Source organism: Elephas maximus, chromosome 4, assembly GCF_024166365.1.
Source record: "Elephas maximus indicus isolate mEleMax1 chromosome 4, mEleMax1 primary haplotype, whole genome shotgun sequence".
Taxonomy (NCBI): Eukaryota; Metazoa; Chordata; class Mammalia; order Proboscidea; family Elephantidae; genus Elephas; species Elephas maximus.
In genome coordinates, this window is record NC_064822.1 from 184,455,254 (window position 1) to 184,479,275 (window position 24,022).

Consider the following 24,022-nt stretch of genomic DNA (forward strand, 5'->3'; position numbering starts at 1 on the left):
GAGTGGAGAATTCAAAGTGGAATTCCCCTGGGAGGTCTCATTTTAGAGAGGTCCTTTCAAAGCAGAGAAAATAGTGAAGTCATCAAGGATTTCATTTTACGTGAATTCACAACATCCATGGAAGCAACAGTCAAGAAGTCAAACGATGTATATCGCATTGAGCAAATCTGCAAAACGCTTTAAAAGACCTCTTTAAAGTGTTAAAAAGCAAAGATGTCACCTTGAGGACTAAGGTGTGCCTGACCCAAGCCATGGTATTTTCAGTCACCTCATATGCATTTAAAAGTTGGAGAATGAATAGGAAGACCAAAGAACTGATACCTTTGAATTATGGTGTTGGTGAAGAATATTTAATGTACCGTGGACTGCCAGAAAAGCCAACAAATCTGTCTTGGAAGAAGTACAGCCATAGTGCTCCTTGGAAGCAAGGATGGCAAGACTTGTTTCATATCCTTTGGACACACTATCAGAAGGGACCAGTCCCTCATGCTTGGTAAGGTAGAGCGTCAGCAAAAAAGAGGAAGACCCTCCAGGAGACAGATTGACACAGTCGCTACAACAATGCTCTCAAGCATAAGAACAAGTGTGGGGATGGCGCAGTACCAGGCGGTGTTTCGTTCTGTTGTACATAGGGTCGCTAGGAGTCGGAACTGACTGGATGGCACCTAACAACAACAAACAAAGATTAAATGAGATCACATTTTTAAAGCACTCAGATCAGTGACCCATATCTAGTGAGATCTCCATACACGTTAGTGGTTTTGATTGTTGCTGGCCGAGAAGATGAGAGTGGGACCATCAGGGAGCACGTTCTGGGCTGGGACTTAAGTAGGAGGTATGGAGAAAACAGAGGTGTTCAGTCGAGGGAATGCCTTCACCAAGCAGCGGAAGCGTGACCCTGCGTACATTCTCCTGCCATACACGAGAATGGCTAAGAGCTCAGATTCAGAACTCAGACGATGGGCGTCTAGTTCAGCTCCGCTTCCTGAGTGCTCCTCAGCAAGTCACTCAGCTTCTGGGAGTCTCAGTTTCCTAACCTGTACGCACTCGTTGGAATCCATTTTTTCCGCAGCTTGGCGCCTAGGGGCACACTTGGTGCTCAATAACGCCGATTTCCTGGGCATCTTCATTTCTCCCCAAAGCCATGCTTGGTACCAGGCTGGCCGTAGGAGTGCGAGTGGGGTGGGTGACAGTGACAAATAATAATAGCAAACACATACAGGGATTTCTAAGTATACAGGTATCTAACCAAGAGCTTGACACGTATTAACTCACTGAATTACCACAATGATCTTAAAAGGCAGGTCTTTTGTACCTTTTCTCAGATGGGGAAACTGAGGCGCAGAGCGGCTAAGTAGCTTATTAAGCGCTATCATGTTTCCTGCAAACGAAGAGAGAAACACATTAACCTTCAGCAGGTAGCAGTCAACACCCTCCCCGCAGAAGCACTCAGGAGCCCCTGGACACCCCCCAGGGGGCGGGACCTAGCGAAGGAAGTCCCGCCCCAAGCGAAGGAAGTCCCTCCCGGCCCCGGCCACCGGTTTCCGCTTCCGCCCTCGCCTCCTCGCCTGTAGTCTACTGCGGGCTCGTGTGTTGTGGATGGCGGCCGCAGGCGACCAAGGCGTGCAGCCGGCGGCCGGTGGGCCTGACAGCTACCGCTCACCGCTGGCCTCCCGCTACGCCAGCCCGGAGATGTGCTTCCTGTTTAGCGACAGGTACAAATTCCGGACGTGGCGGCAGCTCTGGCTGTGGCTGGCGGAGGCCGAGCAGGTAAGGGGCCGGGCGGGGGAGGAGGGCCCGAGGACCCGCCCCGGCACGTGCCTTGCCCGCGCAGCGGGGACTGGGCCGCCTGGGCTGCAGCTGCCCGGCTATTTTCGGCAGGTGTTTCCGCTCTTGAGGAGCTGCAGCCCCAGGAAGGCTAGCGCAGGAAGCCCGGGAGCTGTCACCTGTTGCTTCACATGTTTTTAGTCCCCGAGGGTTAGCGACGCGGAGGAAGCGGCGAGAAATAGGGTCTGTGGTTCCAGGGACTCCATCTGGGCGATTCCCGCAGGAGAGCAGCGCTAACCACGGACATGGAGCGCTCCTTACCTGTTATTTCTTTGCACACCTTTGCTCGTATAATCCTTTTAATGATCTTGTAAACTAAGGAGTGTTTTCCCCACATTATCCACAGGCGAGAAAACCAAGCCTCGAGAGCGCGTTATTTGCCCTAGGTCGCACAGTTAGTAAGAATCCAATTGGGATTTGAACTCGAGTGCAATCCAGAGCCTGAACGCTTAGCCCCTTCTTAGCACAGTCGTTCAGTATAGTTAGTGACAGGACTGGAATTCGGGTGTTCTAGGCCGCTCTTTCGGCTTTACTAGGCAGCGCTGTGTACCTGAGTACGGGGAACTGATTAGTAGACAGGATTTATTGATTTTCCTGTAAGAACTGCATGTAGAGCGGCTCAGCCTGGCTTCAGAAATAACCCCAGAGGGCCCCTCCCAGAAGAGTTGAAGGAAGCTGAAGGTGACATAGATAGAAAGCTGTGTTCTCAAGTTGCAGAGGAAAGTGCCTCAAGCTAAATGGCAAGGTCCTCTCGAGCAGCATAAAAATGAAAATCTGAATACATCCTATGACCTTGGTACAGTGGGACTCCCCAAACAGGAAACTTTCGCCCTGGATCTCCCCCTCCCACCCTATGGTCGAGAAAATCAAGTGATATAATAACAGCAGACAGTTATATAGTGTCTAATGTATGCTAGGCACTGTTTTAAAACTTTACAAGTATTACCTCATTTATCCTCAAAACAGCCCGGTGTGGTAAGTACTGTTATTATTTCTATTTTACAGATGAGGGAATGGAGGCAGAGATATAATAAATGATCTCTCAGGTAACAGAAGTAGGTAATAGAAACGGACATTTCGTAGTGTGTGTGGATTGGAAAGGCTTGCATGTACGCTGTCAAGTGCTATTCTCATTTCCATTCTACAGATGAGGGCAGTGGCACTTAGAACAACTTGGCCAAGGACACCATAGCTGTTAAATGGCTTCAAGCTGGACTTGGAATGTAGGGTCATCTGAATAGGTGCTCTTTACTCTGTCCAGTCAACCCATAATAACCCATTGCCATCAAGTTGATGCTGACTCATTGCGACCCTTTAGGACAGAGTAAGAACTGCCCCATAGGGTTTCCAAGACTGTAATCTTTACAGAAGCAGACTGCCACATCTTTCTCTCTCAGAGCGGCTGGTGGATTCAAACCGCTGACCTTTTGGTTAGCAGCCAATCGCTTAACCACTGTGCCACCAGCGCTCTTTATCTATACCTATACCGTACCTGTATGTGTATCATCTGTAAATATATCTATGTCTATGTACTGTTACTCTGGAGAACCCTACTAAGATACCAGTCTACACACTGCCTGAAATGCATACAATTTTGGTACCATCTCCTGGGTTAGTAAACCAGTTGCCGTTAGGTCAGCTGTGACTCAGGGTGACCACACGTGTGTTGGAGTAGAACTGTGCATCCACAGGGTTTCCAGTAGCTGACTTTTTGGAAGTAGCTCGCTAGTCCTTTCTTCCCAGCCGCTTCTGGGTGGACCCAAACCTCCACCCTTGCCGCTAGCAGCTGAGTACCTTAACCATTTCTACCAGGGGCTCCCATCTATTAGTAACGGTGTCAAAATTAGCAGTACGAATAATAATGACATAATAATTTAGTAGTTAAGAAACAAATTTGGGGGCTGAGAGGTTAGGAGGAATGCAGACAATGAGGAGTGGAGAAAGTATAGGTCTTGAGAAGAGAAATTACTTGGTCAGAGGAAGCAGTATGGCTAGGCTGCCCTCTACTGCTTTGCTTTGGGAGGAGCTCCCGTGTGGTACCTACTGACTTGTGAAGGTCCAAGGCAGCCCTGCCACATGTGGCCACTGAGCCCTTGAAATGTGGCTAGTGTGACTGAGGAACTGGGTTTTACTTCTGTTTAATTTTAATTGATTTCAGTAGCCACATGAGGCTGGCGTATTGGATAGTACAGGTCTAACAAGCAAGCTGCTCCTTGGGCTTGTGTCCTGGGAGTTCCAAGTGAGGTTTGAACACATTGTCATTTGTTGGTGTATATGTTCAGTATTTGGATCCAGGGTTCAGAGCTGTCTGTGGGCTGCCAACTGTTTTTTATTGCGTTTTGTTTTTTGCCTCCCTGATTTTTCCAGTGATGGACGAATGTAAGATGTTGTTGATGTGTTTATTTTCTCATCAGTGTCTCCTGGAATTGCTTTCAGTGGCTCTGAATTTGCTGTACACGATTTGTTTGATGGGAAAACTACTTACAGATTCCCTAATTTTGGTTTCTCTGAGTAGATCCATCTGGGTCAGATGTAAAGCTCTGGCCTGGGTCCCACATTCTGGGCACTTACTTGCCAAGCACTAATGATTGAGCAATAAATAAAAGAACTTTCCTCGTGGGCAACGCAGCTATGGTGAAGAGGAGGGACAAGTAATAAATATGAAAAACGTCATGTGGTGATGTTGTTAGTCTAGTCGATTTCCACTCACGGCTGCCCCTTGTGTTTCAGAGTTGAACTTGCTCCATAGGGTTTTCCCTGGTGGCACAGTGGTTAAACACTTGGCTGCTAACCAAAAGGTAGGTGGTTCGAACCCACCAGCCACTCCTTAGGAGAAAGATGTGACTGTCAGCTTCCATAAAGGCTTATAGACTTGGAAACCCTATGGGGCAATTTTGCTCTGTACATTGGGTTGCTGTGAGTTGGAATAGACTCGACAACAGTGGGTTTTGGTTTCGGTTTTAATCTTAACGGAAGCAGATCACCAGACCTGTCTTCCGAGGTATTGCTGGGTGGGTTCAAACTGCCAGCCGTTAAATTAGCAGTTGAGTGCGAACCGTTTTCATCACCTAGGGACCAGACATGGGAAAAGTACTCTAAGTAAAAGCAAGGTAAAGGGATAGAGTGCCCCAGAAGAGAACGCAGATGTGGTTTTACATTCATTGAAGTTGGGGAAGACCTCTCTGAGGAGATGAAATTTGAGTGGAGAGACAGGAATGTGAGGAAGTGGGCCAAGGAAAGCTAGAGGGGCAGAGGGAGCAGTCGAGATCAGGATCACATTGTTGTATGTGTTGGAGTTTACGAAGAATATAACTTACCACGATACATTGAGAAAGTTTCCCCTCTCCCTTCCCCACATACGTTTAGCTCATTTGCCCCAAATTTAAGGATTGGAAGGTAGGGTATAACTGATGACATGAACCAATGTTTTCTCTGTGTCAGTTCAAATAATTGTGACACCACCTGAGGTTATTTGCTTTTTATTTCGCCTGTTCTGCAGACATTGGGTTTACCCATCACGGATGAACAAATCCAGGAGATGAAATCGAACCTGGACAACATCGACTTCAAGATGGCGGCTGAGGAGGAGAAGCGATTGCGACATGATGTGATGGCTCACGTGCACACCTTCGGCCACTGCTGTCCCAAAGCCGCCGGCATTATTCATCTCGGTGCTACCTCCTGCTATGTTGGAGACAATACAGTACGAGCCCGTGTCATTTGTCCCCACTTAGGACTCGCTCTTTCTAATACGTTGATAAAGTTGATCTGATTTTGTCCAGGGTTAGGAAGTGACTCCTTAGATCTTCATTTTTAGGGTTTTTTTAGGCGGAGCACACTTTTGGTATCCTTCCCATGTAAAGTACAAGCATCTAGTGACCTCCATAAAATAAGACCTGCAGATAGTGCTTATGAATCTAAGCCACAGTCTTAGCGCTTTAGTGGCTGAAGTAATTTTCCAAAGGGCTCTTTCTAAAGCCCGTCATATCTCTTGGCTGTGATTTCAGAAAAGAAAGATGAATTGCATTATCATTGCTTAACAAAACCTTTAGTTAGCAAAAGTGTCTTAGAGTTAAACACGGAAGATTAACAGCAGGCATTTTCCTGAGTTTACCAGGTGTCGTGCACTGTCCTAAGACTTTGCGTGTATTACTTCGTTTATTCTAAACAACACCGATAAGAGATAGATGCTATTATCTCTTTTTACAATAGCTTTGTTGAGATGTAGTTTGCATACCATATAATATATCCATTCTGAGTGTACAACTGATGAGTTTGAGTAGATTTATAGAGTTGTTTAGCCTTCAGCATGCTCTGGTTTTGCCTCTCCACCCCTCCAGGAGGTTCTCGTGCCATGTGCAGTCAGTCCCCACCCCTGCCTCAGGCAACCACTGGCCTGCTTTGTCTCTAGTTTTGCCTTTTCATGTAAGTGGATCATTTGGCTGTATAGATGAAGAGAAGGATAAAGAGAAGTTGAAGAACTTGCCCAAGGTCACACAGCCAGGAAGGATACAAACCCAGGTAGAACAGGTCCAACGTATATATTCTTAATCCCGGTGCTTCTGTAGAACCTGAAGTTAGATGCCATATAAACTTCCAATCCAGGAAGAAGCCAGTAATTTTTAAGCTGCCCCAAAGACTTTTTTAGTCAAAGTGGTACATGAATAAAGACACCTATGTGCGATTAGGGGAAACCCTGAGCATACTGGCTAAGTGCTACAGCTGCAAACCAAGAGGATGGCAGTTCAAATCCGCCAGGCACTCTTTGGAAACTCTGTGGGGCAGTTCTACTCTGTCCTATAGGGTAGCTATGAGTCGGAATCGACTCGACGGCAGTGGGTTTTGAGTTATGTGCGATTGGTAAGATAACAGGAGAAGAATAATCCTCTCACTTGGAATATCCTTTTTAAAAAGTACTCAGTATATCTTTATGGAGCCATGGTGGCGCAATGGTTAAGAGTTCAGCTACTAGCCAAGAGGTTGGCAGTTGAAATCCACCGGCCACTCCTTGGAAACCCAATGGGGGCAGCTCTGCTCTGTCCCATAGAGTTGCTATGAGTTGGAATCGACGGCAACGGGTTTGGTTTTTTGGTTTTTCAGTATATCTCTGGGGCTCACAGATTGCTGCCTCATATAAGCACGTGTTGGAATTGCCTCTTAGCTCCCTCAGAGCGGGTTTAAATTTCCTGTATCTTGTTCTGGGGCATGCTTTTCTTTGTTAATAATTTATAGACATGAAAAAAGAGAAAACTAACGGAAGTGTCAAATGGAAGCTTCTCAGAGACCTAGCCCTCCTCTCTGGGAAGATACAAACCTTGTTGACCTGGACATTGGCTGTGCGGCGTTCCAGGTCGGACCTTACTTCTTACCGTGATCAGCCACTTGAGATGCCATGTAAACAGAGCTTTATGAGTATAGAGGTTTTCCTCCGTATGGATCCCAGTAGTACGGCTTTCTAAGTTCATGTGCTTTTAAAACAGTAATCAGAAAAGAACAACTTCTCCTAGTACCTTTTGGTTTGCACAGGGGTTGCCAATGGTAAGATCGGCTGCTAGCTGAGAAACTCCTTCGAGATGGTCAGATAGAGTTATGTAATAATGTTGTTTGAACAAAGGTGTTTATGACCACTGTTTTTTCCTTTGCAGGACCTGATTATTCTTAGAAATGCATTTGACCTGCTTCTGCCAAAGGTAAGGAGTTGGCAGAACTTCCTACCAGCCCTTGATTCCCTGTGACAGGAGGTGGGTGCCAATTAAGAGTTGAGGAAATATAAATCTAAATAGATAATCATTTTCTCAGGCGAATGAGTCTTCGGTCTAATCTACGGAAGTAGTTGTCTTTTGGGGGTGGTTAAAACCTCATAAGTGAATGCTTTTTGATGCATAACCTTTTAAATGAAGGAATCGTAACCAGAGGCACGTTGCTGTCCTGTGGCTCAGGATTATGACTTAGCTCTCTTTTTCTGCATGAATTTGCCAGTAGCCTTACAGTCCTGCAGGAATAGTTCATAACTTACTGGGTAGTCAGCACAGTTTTCGAACACTGGTTGCTGTGAATTCTCTAGGGCACTTTAAGATGAAAAGGTGTGTGTGGCCTCTGCCTTCACTGAGCTGGAGGTCCAGTTTAATATAAAATTGTCATAGTTTAGTTACTGATGGTGTAATAATCTGCCCCCCTGACTTCACCCTTTCTCTACTGCATGGTCTTCCTTGCAGCTTGCCAGAGTGATCTCTCGACTTGCCGACTTTGCTAAGGAACGAGCCAACCTTCCCACCTTAGGTTTTACACATTTCCAGTAAGTGATATAATTGTCTCTTGGGAGGGGGATTTGTTGGTGTGCATCTGACTTTCAGTTATGCCTTCAGTTCTCCATTCTTTGTGGTAATCTTTGAGGTAAAGTGTCCCAAAATACAACCATAGCAGATAACTCAGGAACTCTCAAAAATGCTTTAAGGAATGAGCCTGATACTCATCTTCAAAGCTGTACTGGGGGGAGAGGAAATCTAACAGTTCATTTGGAAAGCCTTGGGAAATAGTAGCAAGAGCCTTAGAAAGTGTTCATACCCATCGACTTAGTAATTCCATTCTTGAGAATGTAGTCCGAGAGGTAATCCAAATTCTGGGAAAAGCTTTATGCACCAAGATCTTTGTTACAGTATTATTTATGAGAGTAAACATTGGAAACTATCTAAATGTCCAGCAGTAAGTTGTTGTTGCTGTCAGGTGCTATCAAGTCGGTTGCAACTCATAGTGACCCTGTGCACAACAGAACGAAACACTGCCCAGTCCTGTGCCATCCTTATAACCGTTGTTATGGTTGAGCTCATTGTTGTAGCCACTGTGTCAGTCCACCTGGTTGAGGGTCTTCCTCTTTTCCGCTGAGCCTGTACTCTGCCAAGCATGATGTCCTTCTCCAGGGACTGATCCCTTCTGACAACACTTCCAAAGTATGTAAGACGCAGTCTCACCATCCTTGCCTCTAAGGGGCATTCTGGCTGTACTTCTAAGGCAGATTTGTTTGTTCTTTTGGCAGTCCATGGTATATTCAATATTCTTCGCCAATGCCACAATTCGAAGGCATCAACTCTTCGGTCTTCCTTATTCATTGTCCAGCTTTCATATGCATATGATGCGATTGAAAATACCATGGCTTGGGTCAGGCGCACCTTAGTCTTCAAGGTGACATCTTTGCTCTTCAACACTTTAAAGAGGTCCTTTGCAGCAGATTTGCCCAGTTCAATGCATCTTTTGATTTCTTGACTGCTGCTTCCATGGCTGCTGATTGTAGATCGAAGTAAAATGAAATCCTTGACAACTTCAATCTTTTCTCCGTTTATCACGATGTTGCTCATTGGTCCAGCTGTGAGGATTTTTGCTTTCTTTATGTTGAGGTACAATCCCTACTGAAGGCTGTGGTCTTTGATCTTCATTAGTAAGTGCTTCAAGTCCTTTACACTTTCAGCAAGCAAGGTTGTGTCATCTGCATAACGCAGGTTGTTAATGAGTCCTCCTCCAGTCTTGATGTCCCATTCTCTTTCTTATAGTCCAGTTTCTCGTATTATTTGCTCAGCATAGATTGAGTAGGTATGGTGAAAGAATACAACCCTGTTGCACACCTTTCCTGACTTTAAACCAATCAGTATCCCCTTGTTCTGTCCGAACAATTGCCTCTTGATCTACGTAAAGATTCCTCATGAGCACAATTAAGTGTTCTGGAATTCCCATTCTTTGCAGTGTTATCCATAATTTGTTAGGATCCACATAGTCAAATGCCTTTGCATAGTCAATAAAACACAGTAAACATCCTTCTGCTATTCTCTGCTTTCAGCCAGGCTCCATCTGACATCAGCAATGATATCCCTGGTTCCACGTCCTCTTCTGAAACTGGCCTGAATTTCTTGCAGTTCCCTGTCAATATACTGCTGCAGCCGCCTTTGAATGATCTTCAGCAAAATTTTGCTTGTGTGTGATATTAGTGATACTGTTCTATAATTTCCACATTTGGTTGGATCACCTTTCTTGGGAATAGGCGTGAATATGGATCTCTTCTAGTCAGTTGGCCAGGAAGCTGTCTTCCATATTTCTCGGCATAGATGAGTGAACACCTCCAGTGCTGCATCTGTTTGTTGAAACATCTCAATTGATGTTCCATCGATTCCTGGAGCCTTGTTTTTCGCCAGTGCCTCCAGAGCAGCTTGGACTTCTTCCTTCAGTACCGTCGGTTCCTGATCTTATGCTGCCTCTCGAAATGTTTGAACATTGACTAATTCTCTTTGGTACAATGACTCTGTGTATTCCTTCCATCTTCTTTTGATGCTTCCTGCGTCGTTTAATATTTTCCCCATGGAATCCTTCACTATTGCAACTCAGAGCTTGAGTTTTTTCTTCAGTTTTTTCAGCTTGAGAAATGCCAAGCGTGTTCTTTCCTTTTGGTTTTCCATCTCCAGCTCTTTTCACAGGTCATTATAATACTTTACTTTGTTTACTTGAGACGCCCTTTGAAATCTTCAGTTCTTTTACTTCATCAAGTCTTCATTTTGCTTTAGCTGCTTGACGTTCGAGAGCAAGTTTCAGAGTCTCCTCTGACATCCATCTTGGTCTTTTCTTTCTTTCCTGTCTTTTCAGTGACCTCTTGCTTTCTTCATGGATGATGTCCTTCATGTCATTCCACAACTCGTCTGGCTTTCGGTCACTAGTGTTCAGTGCCTCAAATCTGTTCTTGAGATGGTCTCTAAATTCAGGTGGGATATATTCAAGGTCATATTTTGGCTCTCATGGACTTGCTGTGATTTTCTTCAGTTTCAGCTTGAACTTGCATATGAGCAATTGATGGTCTGTTCCACAGTTGGCCCCTGGCCTTGTTCTGACTGATGATATTGAGCTTTCTAACAATAAGAGAATACTTAAATAAGATTGGTGTATCTACAGCCTGGAATATTACGCAGCGATTGAAATGATGCTTGTAAGACTAGTAACATGGAAATGTGTTTGTGTTAATGTTACAAGGAAAAGACAGCATATGAGTTGCACAAAGACTGGAAAAAAGCACTCCAGGATGTTAATATCAATTGCTCTAGTTTATGAGATGATAGGACAGTTAAGTTTTTTTCTTTTCGTGTTTTGAAAATGTACAAGTATTTTCATGATTACCAAATAACCCTTTTTTAATGCCGACGGTGTCAGTTTTCAAATGCCGGTGACAAGCTGGAGTGATGTTACTTGAGTAGTGGTGTTTTACCATTTCTGTCATACGTTTTGATGGGTTATTGCTATGGCAACAAGAGCATCATCTGTTCTTATAACTTCTGAAAGTCTGCTGAGCTTATAAGTCTTCCTTATGTTAGGTTCTACCTTGATCGGTAGGAGATACCTGAAAAATTGTTCGTGTGAAGGAGTTGGCGCTCAGTTGTGTGTGCCTTGACCACAGCCAGCGTTCCCTTCTCTGCTGGCTTCCCTACGCACCCAGCATCGTCTGTGCTGTAGCTCCTCTTCCCTCCATTTCTGTCGGAGTGCGCTCAGGGGATGCAGTCATCTGGGTGTTTGTCTGAGGAAAGCGAAACCGTAGTGGTAATTGGCTGCCACAGTTAAGCAGGCATTAGGAACTCAGAAAATGGTGTTGACGCATAGGCATCACCTCGGTGTGTCAGTCCATGCATTTTTTTTTAAATAACAGCTTCATTGAGGTATATGTCACCTACCATAAAATAAATCTTTTTTTAAAATATACAATTCAGTGATTTTTAGAATATTCACAGAGTTGTGCAGTCATTGCCACTTTCGAATTTCAGAACATTTTCATTACCCCACAAAGAAACCCCATACCTATGACCAGTCACTCCCTATTCCCCTCAACCCTCCCAGCCCTAGGCAACCACTAACCTACTTTCTGTCTTTATGGATTTTCCTCATCTGGACATTTCATATAAACGGAATTGTACAATACGTGACTGAACAAGTCCATGTACACCCTCTTCTTTGCTTGTAACCAGTAATCTGTTCGCAGGAGTTAACAAGGAAAACCATACGATGGGATTAATTTGGGAGTAGACCATGGTTTGTGATGTACCTGTTATGGACATTCCTAGTGGTAGGTAGGTCTTGGTGTCACCAGCTGTCAGTATTCTTTAGCCTAATTGGGGAAATGCCACTTGAGATGGACTAGACCATCTTTTAGAACTCAGACATTATTGCGGTTTATTTGTATTTACGTTTTATGTTCAGAAACAAATCTGCAATGGACTGATTTAGATTTCAGGCTGGAAAGAACGCCATGAGCTATTGTGTTAGAAAGTGTGTCCTTTGATTGTATGTATTTTGGGGTTCTCCATAGCATGGCTGGCCCAGCATGGCTGGCTCTTCATTGGCAGGCATTAGCTCCTCACACAGGTCTTCCTTGACTGCCAGTCTGGCTTGGTCTTCTCCAGTACTATCCTTGTTGTGTTCTCTCCTACCATTTATAGCATCAGCAGTTATTTTGTTTGTTTATACAACAGGGTAAGCTCGACTGGGCAGAGACAGGAACTTGTCTGCTTTGTTCACTGTACTGAGAACATAGTGGTTGCTTGGCTAGTATTTCTTAGGAGGTTATATGATACATAGTTTGTAATGGTCTGGGGATATGACCATGAACAAAAACAGACATTGTCCCTGTCCTTACATTTATTGCCTCTTGGGGATGAAGAAAGCGCTATGCTAGTACCCCTTTACTTTATAAACTTTAAATACCTGTAAATGACATTGATGCTCCTTAGCTGTCATTTGGTTGAATTGTTTTTAGCACTTGTTTGGTCTTTACTGGCTTCTCCTACTCTTACTGTAGCTGTTCCCCCTCCTAGGGGTAACAGTGGTTATTAGGAGAAGCAATGGAGCTTTTATGAAGTAAGGCTTTGGTTTGAGACTTCCATATGTTCTCTTTGGGTTGTTTTCAGGCCTGCTCAGCTGACCACAGTTGGGAAACGTTGCTGCCTTTGGATTCAAGATCTTTGCATGGATCTCCAGAATTTGGAGCGAGTCCGAGATGATCTACGTTTCCGAGGAGTGAAGGGCACCACTGGCACGCAGGCAAGCTTTTTGCAGCTCTTCGAGGGAGACGACCAGAAGGTACGCTGAAGGTGTCCCAGGTGGGAGCACAGGACAGGGCTGACCTCCAGGATGACAGAGATTGACAGCTGGGTGGAGCCTTTGGGCTGGAAAGAGGACAGGCACCTGGGCAGGATGGCACTCAGACACACCTAAATTTCTACAGGGATGTGTCTTTTTTCTTCAAGGTAGAGCAGCTTGACAAGATGGTGACAGAAAAGGCAGGATTTAAGAGGTAGGTAAATGGGGAAAATGTTGACTTCCGCATTAAGTTGATGGAAGGTATACTTATTTGTCATTTTCTTCCTTTGTTCTACCCATTTCTTTCCATCTCTGGCATGGGTTTTATTTTCATACAGCCTGCATTCTATTTTCTTATAATTTATAAGGAAAAAAGAAAACCATTTACTTCTGATTTTTTCAAGTAGCCTTAACTGTGTCGATGCTGTTTTTGGTCCCTGTACTGAGGGTCTCTGGGTCAGTCTGGAATCTGACCGTTTCCATCAAGGGCCACCAGGCTCCACCACGGCTCCTCCTAGACACTTGCACTGGGCTTCAGCATGACATGGGTACACTGGGCTATGCGTCCTCCTCGGGTCAGGTCGTTGGTAAAAAGAATGGAGGACGTGTGTCCCAGGGCCAGTTTACCTGTCTTAGTCATCTAGTGATGCCATAACAGAAACACCACAAGTAGATGGCTTTAACAAAGAGAAACTTATTTTCTCACAAGTGTGTAGGCTAGAAGTCCAATTCAGGACGTCGGCCCTAGGGGAAGGTTTTCTCTGTCTGTCATCTCTGGAGGAAGTTCCTTGTCCTCCATCTTCCCCTGGTCAAGGAGCTTCTCAGGCACAGGGACCCTGTGTCCAAAGGATGCGCTCTGCTTCTGGTGCTCCTTTCTTGGTGGTACGAGGTCCTCAGTTCTTTTCCTGCTTCCCTTTCCTTTTATCTCTTGAGAGAGAAAAGGTGGCTGTGCAGGCCACAGCCCAGGGAAACTCCCTTTACCTTGGATCAGGGAGGTAACCTGACTAAGGGTGGTGTTACAATCCCACCTAATCCTCTCAACGTAAAATCACAGCCACGAAATGGAGGACAACCACACAATACGGGGAATCATGGCTTATCCAAGTTGACACATATTTTTGAGGGGACACAATTCAATCCATGACATTACCTGTCAGGTTCTCTAGATTCCAGGTGATGGAGCATAGCAGTAAGACTGAGTGGGGTCATGGCTTGACATATTTTGACTTAAGATTCTTTTCTTTTTATTTCTAGGGCTTTCATCATCACAGGGCAGACGTATACACGGAAGGTGGATATCGAGGTGCTGTCTGTGCTGGCTAGCTTGGGGGCATCAGTGCACAAGGTGAGTGGCGGTCGCTGGGGCCGGGTGAGCTCTGGGCACCACAGACCAAAGAATCAACCTCAGACTTTTACTTAATTGTGTGTCTCACGTGTCACGTCAGTTTTCTAGCAATTTTGTAGCCTATAGATAGAGCTACAAAATTGCTAGAAAACTGACATGACACGTGAGACACACAATTAAGTAAAAGCTGCTCTTAAATGGATGTGCTTTAAAGGGCAAGACTAATTTTGGCATTTTCATTAAAGTTACCCTAAAGCCTACGAGATGTCCACCTCATTCTGGGGTGTATTAAGTTATTCTTGGCGTTGTGTTGTGTTGCTGTAAGTAGTGTTTTACAGAACGTTACCAGGAACCTTGAATTTGTCATCTCCACCCTTTGGGAGCAGAGAGGAAGTCTGAGTGAGATGCTTTCCAGGAGCTCTCGAGGGCACCACACCTGAACAGCTAGTCTTGTTCTTCAGCCTGGTCCCTGTGCCCAGAGGCCTGCGTGCTGAGACTGTGGGGTGATGATGCCTGTTCCCCTGCTTTCCCCAGATTTGCACCGACATACGTCTCCTGGCAAACCTCAAGGAGCTGGAGGAACCCTTTGAAAAACAGCAGATTGGTGAGTGTCAGGTGGACACCTGGGAGCACCACAGAGGTGCTGGGATGCCGTGGGTGTGTTAGACAGCTTTCCAGCTATGTGTTCAGTGTCCTCTAACGTCTTTCTGCCTTGCTGCTTGTCCTTTGCCTGGTCAGGCTCGAGTGCGATGCCATACAAGCGGAACCCCATGCGCTCAGAGCGTTGCTGCAGCCTCGCCCGTCACCTGATGACCCTCGTCATGGACCCGCTGCAGACAGCGTCTGTGCAGTGGTTTGAGCGCACACTGGATGATAGCGCCAACCGGTCAGTGGGACAGGGCATCACGTCCAGCAACCTGGGGGAGGTCAGGAGGGGGCGGAGCCGGGAAGTAGAAGGATATATTTGAGCATCTCTGCCTGCTTTCCTTGTCCACAGGGGGCCTGCAGTTTAGCGGGGAGGAAGAATGGTAGAGGACAGTACAGCGATAAGTGCTATATGATCAGAAGTGTATGAGGTAGGACTATAAGATAATGGTTCTGGTGAGGAGTGAGCTTCTTGGCTCAAGTCGACACATGAGACTGTGTGGGCAACTCCTGTCTGGAGGCGAGGTGAGAAGGCAGAGGGGGACAGGAGCTGGTTGAAGGGACACAGGGAATACAGGGTGGAGAGGAGTGTGCTGTCTCATTAGGGGGAGAGCAGCTAGGAGTACATAGCAAGGTGCGTATAACTTTGTATGAGAGACTGACTTGATTTCTAAACTTGAACTTAAAGCACAACAAATTTTAGAAAAAAGTGTATACGGTAGCGTGGGAGCAGAGAGGAAGGGGTGGTGTCGCAGGAGTCGAGGAAGCTTCACAGAGGAGGCGTTGCTTTAACACTGAAGAAATGACAAGATAGGGAGCCTGAGTGAAGCCAGGAGAGAGCACAGTTTAAGGAGTTAGTCATATTAGTGCTGAAGACTGAGGTCAGGACGGCAAGAGATGAGGCAGGTCATGATTGTGGGTAGGGGCCAGCTCACGAAAGGCGTTGGAGGCCCTGGAAAGGAGTGTAGTTTATTCTGAGGGCAGGGGATGCCAGCCGCAGTGTCTTGGAATAGTGCCATCTTGATGAGTTATAAAATGAATCAGAAGTAATTTGGAGAGGAAGGCTGTGGTTACAAAGTTGAAGGCAGATAAGCCAGCCAGGGTGGTTGGTTGGCGTGAGGATAAGGAACGAGGTGAATGGGGTTGCTGTTGCCGTTTACTGAGGCAGGAGCTACAGGGAGGGGAAGATCAGGTTTGAGATGGTGAGAAGGAGGTGATGAGAACATGGCTGAATTCAGTTCAGGTTTGAGGTACCTATGCGCCAACCAGATGGAACTCCGTCATTGGGCGGGTATAAGATCTGGCGCTTGGGCAGGCGGTCTGGGCTGGAGGTAATGGATTTGAGGGTCATCAGGATATAGGGGTAGCTGGAGTCATGAGATCCAAAGAGATTGGCCAAGGAGTATATATGACAGGAGAAGAGGACTTAGGGCAGCTTCTTGGGACACACCTGCATTTCACCGAAATTGATACTTGTTTAAAGAGATACCTGAGTTGGCTTGTTTGTTTTTTAGACGTATCTGTTTGGCCGAGGCATTTCTTACCGCAGATACTATATTGAATACGCTGCAGAACGTTTCTGAAGGATTGGTGGTGTACCCCAAAGTAAGAGGCCTCAATTAAAAGGCAGAGACTTCGGGAGGGGTTGGAACATGGGAAGGAATGTCACCTTTTCCCGCCGTGGGGTGAGTCTGTGGGATGATGCTTTATGGTCCAATAGGAGTTCTTCCCAGCTGGAGCTCATCCTTCAAGAGTGTTAGGGAACTAACTCCATGGAATTCACAGACATTTGTAGAAAAGAGAAAAAGAAATACTTTAAATTGACCTAAACCATCTACCACCATGAATCATCAGATCTGGGGTGACTCAGCCAAGTAGGAAGCTCCGTTTGCCAGGTTTTAAGTACCTGTGGCACATGGGTTCATTTCTGTCATATACCAGGCTTTTGAGGCTGGGCACTAAAGTTAACAAACTTAAGGTTTTAGGAATTGTTCATATTAAGCAACTTGCAGAAGTTTACATAAATTAGTATTTCTTTTTTTCTTTTTTTTCTTTAATCAAAATAAAACTGGATTTTTATGATATAGAATAAAATAATCCATTATTCTCTCTCTCTCTATGAACACTGCAGTTAGTGCCTTTCCCTCTGTGCATTGCGTTCGACATCACTGATACCCTGCTGTGTGTATGCTGTTTAACTTGAGGCACGTTCCTGGGCCCCTCACCCACCCTGCTCTTCTAGGTAATTGAGCGGCACATTCGACAAGAGCTGCCTTTCATGGCCACGGAGAACATCATCATGGCCATGGTGAAAGCTGGGGGTAGCCGCCAGGTTCGTAACCCTTCGTGCTCCTGGATTAATTGAGAGTACACCTTAGTCCCGCTCTCTCGTTGAAGAAGGATGGATGAAGGCATTTCGGTCATTACCTTCAGTCACGGTATCGGTACAGAACAGTGACCATACTCTGCCGTAGAACAGACTAGTCTCTGAAGAGGGGTTGGGTGAACTTGGTTTAGTAAAAGTGAATTACTGAATCACTTGCAGAAAGGGCGCACTCAGTGAAGAGATGGAGTTTAAATTTCTATGGGAAGTGGGCAGGAAATAGAACAGATGGTTTATGTGGCTTTAGAGAAAGGGATCCAGGGAGGTGGGTACCCATTTCAGGTCTGTCCTGTGATGTGACCAGAGAGTGGAGATCCTGGTGGAGTCAGTGGGAGGGGGACCACCTCAGCTTAGAGGGGTTTTTTGTGCCACCTGTGTAGACAGAGTGGGTGTGGAGTGTCTGATGACTTTTCAAGAGTTTGCAAATGCCCTCTGTTGGTAGTAAACTGACACTGTTTCCCTTTCTTTTCCCAGGATTGCCATGAGAAAATCAGAGTGCTTTCCCAGCAGGCAGCTGCAGTGGTCAAGCAGGAAGGGGGTGACAATGACCTCATAGAGCGGGTCCAGGCTGACAGCTACTTCGGCCCCATTCACTCCCAGCTGGACCGTTTACTGGACCCTGCTTCTTTCACTGGTCGTGCACCCCAGCAGGTGAGTGTCAGTCAGAACACGTTCACGGTGTGGAAGTCTACCCCCAAGGCTTGGTTTTTGTTTTTACACTGCTGGGCTGCAGAACCTAGAAAACTGTCTTTGATGTTTCTACTTGATGGGGAGAGGTGGTGGGAATGAGGTTAGAATGAATTCAGAACAGGGTGCAGGCAAAAATGTAAAGATTCGGCTATTTTGAGCTGCCTTAAACATTTCCCTATGTGAATTTCTCTGGATTCTGTTTTGGCCTGGGAGAAGCGATGTGATATACTGGACAAAGATTCAGTTTTACTGTCTGGTAATCTAGGTTCAGTCCTGACTTCTGGCATTTACTGGCTGACAGGATAAAGACACTTCTCTCATAGGGTTCTTGTGTGAATTGAATGAAGGGCCCAACATAGTGGCTGTGTGCCTGGCATAGTGCTTGGTGCATGTTGGTTCTTGGCAAATATTCCTTCATTTGGCCTTTTGAAGAAGAGAGAAGAGTGTGTTCAGAAAGCATTTCTTGTTTGTTGTGTGCTATTGAGTTGATTCCGTCTCATAGCAACCTATAGGACAGAATAGAATTGCCCCGTATAGTTTCCAGGACTGTAATCTTTATGGAAGCAGATTGCCATGTCTTTCTCCTGTGGAGAGGCTGATGGGTTCAAACCACTGACCTTTAGGATAGCAGCCGAGCTCTTAACCACTGTGACACAAGGGCACCTTCAGAAAACATTTACCAAGTACATACTAGGTACTCAGTATGTGCTCAGGCACTGGATTTAATTCTGGGAATTTAAAGATAAGTAGATAATCCATGTCTTCCAGGAGTTTAAAACTTGGTGGTGAAGACTTGTAAATAGGTATGTATGATACTGATCAGTACATGCAGGAATTGAGGGATACAGCCTATTTGGGGATCACAAAGGAGGAGACATAACCTTTTCGAGGTGGAGAGTTGGAAAAGTTAGGAAGGCTGTCTCGGAAGAGATGACGTCTGGACTGAATCTTAACGGACAAGTAGGAGTTAGCCTGGGAATGCCAGGGTGAGAAGAGGTGGCAAGCACAGCCATTTACATGTGAGAGAAAGTACACTCAGTTCAGTGTTGCTGGAATATAAAGTGTCTCACAAGTAATAGGATTTGAAGCTGAAGAGAGGAGCTTGTCGTGGACGGCCATTATATTCAAATCACTGTGGTGGTATGTAAAAGGTAGATTTGAAAGACTTAAAACTGGAGGGAGACCAATAAGGAGCCAGCTGCAGTAGGCCGCTCAGTAGATGTGGAGGGCTTTGCGTGAAGGCAGTGTGGTAGATGGAGGAGAGAGAGTTGAGGAATATTCAGGAGGTTAATCGCTTGATGGTTGGTTGAATGGGGCTGGAAAGGAAGAGGGAAGAAGCAGTGATGGTTTTGCCTTGGGTGACTGGGTGGAGAACGTGAGACCACCTGAGAGAACGCAGGCTGGGCTGGTTTGTAGGAAAGCATGGTGTCTGAGCTTCGTGGTTGAGTTGCCTGTGTCCATCCAGGGAGAGATTGTTGACAGGCTCTTGAGGAAAATAGAATCTCAGTGGTAGAGTAAAAGCTTCATCAAATTAGGTCTCAATGGTACAAGCTGACATTGAAAAAGATGTTATCAACTTAAATCTAAATTTTTTTTGGCTTCTATTTGTTTTCCTCTTCGGCAGGTGCAGAGATTCCTAGAAGAGGAGGTATTTCCCCTGTTGAAACCGTATGAAAGTGTGATGAAGGTGAAAGCAGAACTGTGTCTATAGTATCGGAAAAGAATTAACGAAAAATCATTGTTGGTTAACTTTTATTGCCAAGGCATGAAAACGGTGTTACTGTAGCACCTTGTCTTACTTCAAGAATTATTGCCTTAAATTAATACACCACTTTTTTCTTTGCGTGGTGCTTTCATGTCTATCAGGGTTCATAGTGCAGAAGCAAAATAAATTGCAGGTGGACTGTTTTTTACAGCAACACAAATTTGCATCATAAGGGTAGCTCACAGCTTACTGTCTATTCTTTCAAGGCACGTGTTCTAGCTGTCTTATCAAGTCTTCTCACTTGTTCACTTGATTGTGAGGTAGCAAGAAATTCCTGGTCCTCCCGAAGGAGGATTTGATTTGGACGTAGCAAAATAATGTACAGTGGGTACTTTCAGTTCAGTTTTATTGGGCTATGGTAAGTAATGAAGGTTAGAGCCGCAGTAAAAACTCAAAGTGATATGCTCTTCAGGCTTAGCTCTGGTGGTGCCAGACCTGACTTCATCTTTTGGTAAAGTCTCTTGCGATATATATGGCTTGTATGTCAGGGACATGCTATTTGTGTATATTGATTTCATCAAGATTTGGACAGTATCTACTCCTTGGATTAAACGTGAATTTATGGCCGATTGAGCCACCTGTAGCCACAGAGTGTTGAATAATGAATTACCTTCCACTTGGAAGGGGAGCGCTACGGTGAAGCCTCAGGCCTCTATTCTTAGCCCTGTCTCATTCTTTAAAAATTTCAATTGAGATGAAAATAAAGAAAGCTCATCAGATTTGCAGATGACCAAAATGTTTGGTATAATAACCAAGATTTCATCTGACCTAAACAGGCTTAAATGATGTGGCTAAAACTAAGAAACACATTAGTAAGGATAAATGCAAATACGTTAACCTTAAACTCAGGATGAGCCAGAACTGGGTGCCAGTGAGAGAAGATGGTTTTAGGATGTTAGTGGTAACATAACCCATAAAACCAAGCCCGTTGACAACGAGTTGATTTCCAACTCAGCAGCCCTTTAGGATACGGCAGAACTACCCCACCGGGTTTCCAACGCTTTAAATCTTTATGGAAGCAGACTGCCACATCTTTCTCCAGTGGAGCGGCTAGTAGGTTTGAACCACCGACCTTTCAGTTAGCAGCTGAGCACTTAAGCACTGTGCCACCAGGGCTCCTCAGTGGTAGCATAGTGTGCAGAAAAGCCACCAGTTAAGTCTTACTGCTCCACACTCAGAGCGTTGTATTCAGTTCTGGCAGTCACAGGAACAGGGTTAAACTGGAGCCAACTTCCAAAAAAGGAATGCTAGAACTCTGTCCTGTACAGGAGAAAATTTGTCAGGGCTTCAAATGTTGGGTGGAGGAAGAGTGATTATCTCTTGCCGCCAAGAGACACAACTGGGACGATTCCCATTGTTAAGGGTCTGAGACAGTTTGGGCCCAGACATGGGAGCTGCTGTGAGTGATCTTTCCCCAGGAATCAAGCTGAAGCTGGAAGACTGCCTAGTTAACAGGAATGGTGTGAGGAGAGACTGAATTGTCTCCAACTGTATCTAATCAAAAATAGTCAGAAGTAGAGGACCAGCTAGATAACTGGGATCTTCTAAAAATTAAACACTTAATGCTCATCAAAAGACTTCACCAAAAGAATAAGAAGAGAACCTACAGACTGGGAAGAAAATTTTTGGCTGTTACAAATCAGACAAAGGTCTAATCTCTAAAATGTACAAGAAAATCCAACACCTCTTCAACAAAAAGACAAATAATCCGATTAAAAAATGGACAAAGGAAATGAACAGACACTTCACCAAAGAAGACATCGAATCGGCCAACAGACACATGAGGAAATGCTCACGATCTCTAGCCATCAGAGAAATGCAAATCAAAACCACAATGAGATACCATCTCACCCCAGCATTACTGTCATGAATCAATAAAACAAAATAACAAATGTTGGGGAGGCTGCTGGGAGATTGGAACTCTTATGTACTGCTGGTGGGAATGCAAAATGATACAACCATTTTGGAAAACAACATGGAGCTTCCTTGGAAAGTTAGAAATAGAAGTACCATATGATCCAGCAATCCAACTCCTAGGAATACATCCTAGAGAAATAAGAGTCATCACACAGATATATGTATACCCATGTTCATTGCAGCAGCATTCACGATAGCAAAAAGATGGAAACAACCTAGATGCCCATCAGCAGATGAATGGATAAGCAAATTGTGGTACATATACAAAGTGGAGTATTACACAGCAATAAAGAAGGAACAGTGAATCTGTGAAGCATCTCATAACATGGATGAATCTGGAGGACATTATGCGGAGTAAAATAAATCAATCACAAAAGGACAAATATTGTATGAGACCACTACTGTAAAAACTCATGAAAAAGTTTACATACAAAAAGAAACAACATTTGATAGTTAAGAGAGAGGGCAGTGGTAGGGATGGAAAAACACTTAATAGATAAATGGAAACTTTGGTGAAGGGTAAGACAGTACACAATACTGGAGAATCCAGCACAGCCTGTACAAGCCAAGGTCATGGTAGCTCCATAAACACATCAAACTCCTTGAGGGACCGAATTGCTGGGCTGAGGGCTGTGGGGACCATGATCTTGGGGAACATCTAGCTCAACTGGCATAACAGTTTATAAAGAAAATGTTCTACATTCTACTTTGGTGAGTAGCCTCTGGGGTCTTAAAAGCCTGTGAGTGGCCATCTAGGATACTCTATTGGTGTCACCCCTTCGGGAGTAAGGAAGAATGAAGAAAACTAAAGACACAAGGGAAAGATTAGTCCAAAGGACTAAGGGACCGCATCTGCCACGGCCTCCACCAGACTGAGTCCAGTACAACTAGATGGTGCCTGGCTACCACCACTTACTGCTCTGGCGGGGATCACAATAGAGGGTCCTGGACAGAGCTGGAGAAAAATGTACAACAGAATTCTAACTCAAAAAGAAAGACCAGACTTGCTGGCCTGAGAGGGACTGGAGAAACCTTTAGAGTATGGTCCCCGGATACCCTCTCAGCTCAGTAATAAGGTCACTTTAGCCAGAGATTGAACAGGCCCATAAAACAAAACAAGACTAAAGGGGTGCACCAGCCCTGGAACAGGGACTGGAAGACAGGAGGGAAGAGGAAAGCTGGTAATAGGGAACCCAGGGTTGAGAAGGAGGTTGTTGACCAATGTCAGGCGACAATGTGTGTACTAACTGATGAAAAACTAGTTTGTTCTGTAAACCTTCATCTAAAGTTAAAAAAAAAAAAAAAATACTCAGCCTATTGGAAAGAAACAAGAATAGGAGGAAGCAGTCCTTAAAACCAGTCTAATGCAGTTCAGTGCAGCAAACAAGGATAGCGTAGAGCCAGGTGAGAGCTCTTCCAGAAAGTTTGGTTAGTCCCTCTATTATTCCTCTTGTAAAAATCTTGAGGGAATGTTTGAAACTGCTAGTTCTGGCCCAAGGAATTAAGTCGTAGGGCTCTGAGCAAGCTTCCTGTCTGCGTCCTCCTCTGGTATGGCCTCTCAGAGGAGGCAGCTACTATCGGTGTATCTGTAACCGGAGAACTTATATTACATACTAGACACACTGGGTATATCAGATACCATGGATTTTAGTTCATAAATTTCCTCACAGAAAATAAGGAAATGATAATAACCTTGCTCTGACAATTCTGTGGCTGGATTTATGATCCGTAGTGATTGGTGATTTGGCCTGCTTTTCTTCCTGGGCTATTTGAATGGGTGGGTTTGTTTGCTGTTTTTGCCTCTCTTCCTCTTTCCATTCTTTTTTTTGTCTTTATACTTACATATTTGTGATTATAAGGTGGCACACAGCTGTTAACCGAAAGGTTGGCAGTTTGAACCCACCAGCTGCAGCATGGGAGAAAGATGTGGCAGTTTGCTTCATGAAGATTACAGCCTTGGAAATCCTGCTCTGTCCTATACGGGTCACTGTGAGTGCTCAGAAAATGCTACTTCCTTTCTGAGACCAAAAAACTTCACCCACCTTCCTCTCTCCGAGTTTGCTCAGTGAGGGAGCAGCCTGAGACTTCAGGATGCTGCTGTTTGGTTTGCCTGCCATGGGAAAGGTGCCTGTTGAACTTGAACCAGCCAGAATTGGGGGGGCGGAGGGATGTGTGAGTCAGCATAAAAAAATAAATAGGAAAAAGTAAAAAAAAAAAAAGCTGGTGGGCTATAAAACCCAAAACCAAACCTACTGCTGTCAAGTCAGTTTCGACTCACAGTGACCCTATAGGACAGAGTAGAACTGCCCCGTAGAGTTTCTGAGGAGCACCTGGTGGATTCAAACTGCTG

At 45.0% G+C, this 24,022-nt stretch overlaps 1 protein-coding gene across 2 annotated transcripts in view; it reads left to right on the forward strand.

Annotated features, from left to right (window-relative positions):
* The first annotated feature begins 1,556 nt into the window (after nucleotides 1–1,556).
* ADSL (adenylosuccinate lyase) overlaps nucleotides 1,557–24,022 on the forward strand; it is a 36,266-nt gene continuing 13,800 nt past the window's right edge. For both annotated transcript variants that reach the window (XM_049885194.1, XM_049885193.1), the window contains exons 1-13: nucleotides 1,557–1,770; nucleotides 5,327–5,530; nucleotides 7,473–7,517; nucleotides 8,043–8,122; nucleotides 12,756–12,927; nucleotides 13,095–13,141; nucleotides 14,182–14,272; nucleotides 14,807–14,876; nucleotides 15,011–15,158; nucleotides 16,432–16,522; nucleotides 17,160–17,249; nucleotides 17,775–17,951; nucleotides 19,615–19,677. In XM_049885194.1, the coding sequence (XP_049741151.1) occupies nucleotides 1,600–1,770; nucleotides 5,327–5,530; nucleotides 7,473–7,517; nucleotides 8,043–8,122; nucleotides 12,756–12,927; nucleotides 13,095–13,141; nucleotides 14,182–14,272; nucleotides 14,807–14,876; nucleotides 15,011–15,158; nucleotides 16,432–16,522; nucleotides 17,160–17,249; nucleotides 17,775–17,951; nucleotides 19,615–19,677 (1,449 nt within the window). In that variant the 5' untranslated portion in view covers nucleotides 1,557–1,599. The remainder of the gene's footprint in view (nucleotides 1,771–5,326; nucleotides 5,531–7,472; nucleotides 7,518–8,042; nucleotides 8,123–12,755; nucleotides 12,928–13,094; nucleotides 13,142–14,181; nucleotides 14,273–14,806; nucleotides 14,877–15,010; nucleotides 15,159–16,431; nucleotides 16,523–17,159; nucleotides 17,250–17,774; nucleotides 17,952–19,614; nucleotides 19,678–24,022) is intronic.